Source organism: Choristoneura fumiferana, chromosome 3 (genome assembly GCF_025370935.1).
Source record: "Choristoneura fumiferana chromosome 3, NRCan_CFum_1, whole genome shotgun sequence".
Taxonomy (NCBI): domain Eukaryota; kingdom Metazoa; phylum Arthropoda; class Insecta; order Lepidoptera; family Tortricidae; genus Choristoneura; species Choristoneura fumiferana.
This window is the reverse complement of record NC_133474.1, coordinates 5,125,426-5,132,225: the sequence shown is the minus strand read 5'-3', so window position 1 is coordinate 5,132,225 and position 6,800 is coordinate 5,125,426. Positions and strand designations below refer to the sequence as shown.

Genomic DNA, 6,800 nt, shown 5'->3' with positions numbered 1-6,800 from the left:
GTCGAATTCCTTGCATTTTGCTAATCAGACCTTCGCAAAAGGTGTAAAAAAACCGCGCATAAAAATATCATTCGTCAAGAATTGTAACTTGATTTTGATTATAAAAATTACGTAGTTAATTTTTCAAATACTTTGTTTTATGTTAACCACGTCGAAGCTTAGTATATAAAGAGTCGGCAAATCATAGCAAATACGACAGTGCAAACAGTTAATGAAACGTTAGTTAACTATGTTCTGTGTGATTCCACTGTTGTTGCTCGTCAGTAACGCCCTGGCTTTACTGACGGCAGAGAAGCCGCACTACAACCTGGCTGAAGCTGATAGCCACTTTGCTGACTTTATACGAAAATACGAAAAACAATATGAAACTGCAGAAGAATACAACGCACGCTTCGAAATATTCAAAGAGCATTTGGTGAATATTAATCGTCTGAACAAAATCCACGAGACAGTATACGCTGTAAACAAGTTTTCTGATATGTCACATGAAGAATTCAAAATAAACCGCTTTGGTTTAGTTCCTTCTAACACGACAAATGAAAGAAAATTAGTGAAGGTGCTGAAAAAGTGGATAAAAGATGCTCCAGAGAGTTTAGATTACAGGGACCAAAACCTGGTAACCCCCGCAAAGGACCAAGAAAGTTGTGGATCCTGCTATGTATTTGCAGGCGTAGGTAAGAAGACTTTAAAGCAGTCCTACAATAAGTAGAATACTCACATGTAGGTATTGAAGCGCAACCTTACCATCTTGCTGTTTCGATACCGGGGTATCGAGTAACGGGAAAGCGAAGGAGCAAGGGACAGAACGAGTAAATAAGGTTTTTCCATCGTATTTTGTCGAATAAGGTCGTCATTATCTTGTTTCCTCAATTAGCTTCAGTAAACTTTAAGTACTTAAGCTAGTCGTCAGGAAAAAAACAAATAAAAACAATTTTTGCTACTTTGGGAGCGATTATTTCCGTTTTAAGTTTTTGAGAAACCTTACTATCTTATCAAACGAATTGTCGAACTGTGCCAATGTTGATGTGAATAAAAAAAAACAATTTCTGTTACGTGTATGGTGTGCCCCCCCTATAAATATTTATTTTTGTAATTTAACTACAAAACTAAACAGCGGCTTTGACAAGACATATGTACTCTAAATTTCATTGATATACATTGTAGTTTTCGAGTAAAATGTCTGTGACATACGGACGGACGGACAGACAGACATACAGACAGACGGACTTGACGAAACTATAAGGGTTCCGTTTTTGCCATTTTGGCTCCGGAACCCTGAAAATTGCTGCGTAATAGTTTGTTAGTATGTTCTGTTCATCTCCTTGACTTTGTTTGCTTTTTGTTGTCAAACTATCATTTTGTGTGCAGGGTATCTTTTACCTTTTCTATTAAAGGTTTGACAGACAGCTTCGCATATCTGACTGATTTGTTCTTTTGCCATTTTGCGCTGTTAGAAGACGGCGGTGTCCTTGGGTTTGGGTTTCGTTTCGTTTATATAATGATTCAGTATAAAATTGGAAAATTATGCTAAACATTGAACGTCAGAGTTCACTGTCTCAGGGACACATTAATAAAATTAAAAACAAAGAAAATATAAAAATATAAATGATAGTTAAAGTAAAAAATACAATTGAGTACCTTGAGTTTTCTGGGATGGTCCATAATTATATTTTTTAGTGATAGAGTATAGACTTAGAAGTCTTGTGCAGTTCACTCCTGTAGATAGATATTTCTTTAACTTGCCGTTTTTTTGTAAAAATAAATTGAAACTTTAATTTGGCAAACCACACGTTTCGTTAGATAGGTTTTGTGCCTTAGACTTTTGCGACTTCTTTTTTTTTAATCAAACAGACCAAGGCACGAAACCTATTCTCACGAAACGTGTGGTTTGCCGAATAAATAGTTAATGTATTTGTACAAAAAAAAACGAAAAGTGATAAAAGTATCTATCTACAGGAGTGTATATATATTATAAGTCTACTTTCGATAAAAATATAAAATGGACCAACCCAGAAAATATAAGGTAATTGAAGCAGGTGTAAAAAGTATCTACATTATTCAAAAATGAAAGTTGCCTTTGTACTTAGCACTTTTATTTTGTTGTAATCTTTTGTATTTCTTTTTGTATAATACATTGTTTAAACAAACAAAATTTGCACGATTTTCAATACGATTAAAAACCTTAAAGTATTACAAGAATCAGTTATACTTTAGCTAGTGGTTGTTTAAGATGAAATAATTTAGTTTGATGTCATTGCAGGGGTGTTTATCTAGAGTTACCTCAATACTGCACAAAGTACGGATATTCTGGGTTAATTTTAATTTATTTTGGGCTAAGGGTTTAACTTGTAATCATATTTAAAAGTTAGGGTTGCGTTTCCACCGCAGATGTGCGAGAATGCCTTGCGAGGAATATGACATGAACCAATTCAAACTTCATTTACCTATTCTCGCTCCGCCGAGCTGTTTCTGAAGACAAAGACATTCCTCGTACATCTCTGATGAAAACGCTGCCGCAGTAAAAAAAAATATAAATTCAAACCGAATCGGAAATTGAAGCATAGGCAGTCTTCCAACTAGGGTGGAGTATTTGTTAAGGGGGAGCTCTGTTCTACAGTGGATGTCTTCCGGCTGGTGATGATGGCGATAAGTTAAAACTTTTGGATTTTCTACAGGTAGCATAGAAGGACAACACGCCAAGAAGCACAAAGAACTAATTTCTCTGTCAGAGCAGCAAGCGTTGGATTGTGACTCCTTGGATGATCATTGTGATGGCGGAAAGAATCTCGTTAACGTAATGAAGTAAGGATATTAAATTTAAGGTTATTATAGCATTGTAATACCTACTCATACTGAGTAATAATTCAAAACCGATAAATAATACAGTTAGTTCAACTTTATCACGCCTAACTGTAACAATTTTCGACTAACGTAATGAAGTAAGGATATTAAATTTAAGGTTTCTTATTATAAAATGCATTATAATGAGGCATTGTAACTATGTTTCTATAATTTACTTCGCTGTTTTTTTAAAAAAATACCTATTCATACTAAGGTATAATTCATAACCGATAAATAATACAGTTAGTTCAACTTTATCGTGCCTAACTGTAACTTCGAAGATTTGTGTTGTTAGGTAAGGAACACATTACATTACAGTAGAAAAAAAGTCGTACATACTTCATATTTTTAGTTGGTGAAATGTAAAATTCACAAATATGACGAGTGATATTAACGTGATACATAAGAGGGATATGAAAACTTGCTTTAAAACTCATTAACACTGCATTACTGTACATATTTTTGTAAACAGTAGAGGGTCGTAGATAAATTAACTTCATTTGACCTGTTGATCATTCACTAGAAATATAAAATAAAACGTTACAGAGTTAACTTGAATAATTGATTTTTAGGTTTTTTAATATTGCAATGACCAATCTTGACATTAAATACCTAAAATGAAAAGTTTCTTTAAATTGTCCCGGAATATCTCAGATGGTTGGGTTACTATAACTGAACATCTGCAGCGTTGCCTCGCTGTTTTGACCTCATGACCACAAGTTTTATTTTTGTAAAAAACTTTCATATATTTTAGTGAAATAGCCAAACAAGGAGGTATTGAGCGCGAAGAAAATTATCCCTATGAATCAAAAGAGGGCACTTGTCGCACCGATAAAAGTAAAATTGCTGTGAAAGTCACGGGTGGAATTGAAATAGACACATCTACAGATGATAAGCTCAAAGGAGCGTTGGCGCAGTATGGACCGCTTTCCGTAGGTAAAGAACAATTTCCACATTTATTGTATTTTAGGAGTAAATTGCTTGCAATAATCACTCCTAATGTTAAGCAAGTAGGTATACTCGTACATGGTCTGAAATAGAGAACACTTGCCTATTTAAGTCATGGTGATTAACCGTAAAAAAATAGTCTTTAGTTCACCGGCCAAAAGATACAGACTTTCAAAAATTCATACGATAGTTGAAAAACAAAGGTTCCTGTTGACATAAAATTATAGAAATGCAAAATAACCAAGGCAACAAAGTTAAAGTCTGAAAATCAGTGAACAACGAAAAATTTACTTTGATCGTGTCGTAGAAATTCTGTAGTAGTATAATACTCTCATATTCGCTATTCTTAGCAAAAACATACCAAGATTAGATATAACATAACAAGAACTTTTTTATAGGCATGAATGGGGTTGGCCTCTCTTCACACTATAAGGAAGGAATACTCTCTCCAGAAGACTGCGATCCAAACTATTTGTGTCACGCTGTTCTACTCGTTGGTTATGCTAAAGGTATTTATAATTAGCCTACTATTCATATGTACTAACCTATATTTGAACTCAAAATCTTACTACAGGACTTGTTTTCTACGGATTCATAAACTCGATACGAATACTTCGACGCAACTTCTAGAGTACTGGAAACACGACGAGCGCGCACAGATTATTCGTGGATACATCGTATTGTTACGGCGGTGGGTTAGGTGGAACTTTGATCGTGTTTTTCGACCCATTGGAGGCGTTTTTCAGTAGGCTAGAATACGGTGTTCAGGCCGTTTCAGAGGATGCTCTATCACATATTAGTTTATCAAAATTTCACCAAGTTACCGTTGTTTTCAGGCGCCCTGAAACATGTTTTCAGTCCGTTTCAGGCCACCCTCTATCCGATGACGCCATAACCTGAAAACCCGTTTTCAGGCGTTTTCAGGACCCCTTATGGGCCTTTGAAGTACATTTCAGTATATGGCGAAATTTTCAATAGGAGTGAAAGAGATAGCACGATTAGAAAGAGACAGCTATACTGAGAACATTCGAGAAGGTGTGTGACAAGGATAGCCTATATGTGTGAGAGAAACAGACTGATGATCCTGTTCCGGAATATTCTAGTAACTGTGTGAGAGAGATAGCACATGAAGAGACAGACACTCTACCCGTTTCCGGAACATTCGAGATGTAGGTATGACGTCCTAGCTGGACTGTTCTCGAACTTTGTGGACCGATTCACCGGGGTATATAAGCCGGGCGAGGTTGCGGCGAAGTGAGTTTTCGAATGCGATACCGAGAGATAAACATCGAAGAGAATCGAAGCGACTAGTAAGTGAGTTTTAGAGTGCGAAATTACTGTGAATTGTTTTTAAGTGTTTTGTAAAGTTAAGTAACAGTGTGAAAATAAATCCTACTCTTATTCATCGGTGTTAAAAGTGCTTTTCAATCACGAACCCACCCACGAACGTAACAGTATATAATAATAAAAACCGGCCAAGTGTGAGTCGGACTCGCGCACGAAGGGTTCCATACCATTATCTATACAACATTATATATTAACAATAAATAAACGGCAAAAAAATTAAGTTTGTTGTATGGGAGTAATACATAATCTGTGAAAATTTGAAGTGTTAAACTATTACGACTCAAGGGATGGAGCCCTGTGACAAACGGACAGACAGACGGACATCGGAGTCTCAGTATTAGGGTTCCGTTGGCACCCTTTAGGTACGGAACCCCAAAAGCAATGTCTACGAAAATAACCATGAATCATTCTATTTTACAGATGCGAAAAGCGGAAAAGATTACTGGATCGTCAAGAACTCTTGGGGTGCCGATTGGGGAATGGAAGGCTTCTTCTATTTAGAAAACGGATACTGCGGTTTTGGGTCGATGTTGACCGCATGTGCGACGGTCGCATAAATAATTATTTATAGAGGCGGCGTAGGGCGTGGGTGACGACTTTAGGTGACAAGCGGCGAGGCGAAAGAATTTCTAATACATTACGCGTGTTGCATGCTAACCGCTGTGGGGTGAACGTTTCGAAGTTACAATGAACAGAGAATTCGCATTCCGCTCTGCTTGTCACACCTAGTCATGATCGAGATGTAGTACCGGACTTGTACAAGTTTGAAGACTAAGTAATGTTAATGTGAATTTACCATATTATGGCAATTAGTTACAGACTGCAAGTAAATTGAAAGCTCCTTTGCTTTTTCTATAACTATAACGAGTAAAACCTTATCTCTTGTTACTCTGTGCAGACGGTCCTAAGCATTATAACAAATACTAAGTTCGTGTGCACCCATCATACCACGCAGCTACAGCCGTGTTCTAGAGCCTTGTGCTTCCAAAATTTGGCACTTCAATATTATATTTATCTTTAAAATTTACTTTGCCTAAAACGAATTTAGGTCTTAGCTTGGCTTGGCATTAATTCTATTTCGCAAAATGTATGTAGTAATTGTATCAATGCCACTCGTGTAATGTTATTATTTACTTGTGTTTTACAGTGTTTTTGAAAATACGTAAATTGTTTTTTAAATCTGATGTATATATATTTAATCGTGTAATAAATTTTGTGATTTTCTTATCTTGTTTTTTTTTTAGTTTTACGATTGAGCATTATATAGTTAAGCAAGCTAATACCAATAAAAGTGTAAGATTTCTGAAACACTATTTTATTAAATCTTTTTTTTAATGCTTAACTAAATTGATATGTATTTTATAATATAATTACATGTATAACAAAAACCCGACTGCGTTAAAAATACCAAAAAGAAGAAAACAAGACTTAAACGTAGCGGTCTAGAACTCTGTCAAGTACTTGTAAAGTAGCTAACTTAAACTTCAACAGTCGGGACCCATTAGGTACTAAGAATTCTTGAGCTGGTCGCGAGTTGAATGGGTCCCGACTGTTGAAGTTTAACTTAGCTATTTAACAGAGTTCTAGGCCACGTCTTGCTTTCTTCTTTTTAGTATTTTTTAAATTTATTGTTTTATTTCATACTTTTTTCATATTTCTGTGAA

General features: G+C 35.7%; 1 protein-coding gene across 1 annotated transcript; it reads left to right on the top strand.

Annotated features, from left to right (window-relative positions):
• The first annotated feature begins 207 nt into the window (after window positions 1–207).
• LOC141426405 (uncharacterized) lies at window positions 208–6,363 on the top strand. Its single transcript, XM_074085292.1, has 5 exons — window positions 208–674; window positions 2,676–2,802; window positions 3,596–3,777; window positions 4,188–4,298; window positions 5,557–6,363. The coding sequence occupies exons 1-5, from the start codon at window positions 230–232 to the stop codon at window positions 5,691–5,693; spliced, it is 1,002 nt and encodes a 333-aa protein (XP_073941393.1). The 5' UTR covers window positions 208–229; the 3' UTR covers window positions 5,694–6,363.
• The last annotated feature ends 437 nt before the right edge of the window (window positions 6,364–6,800 follow it).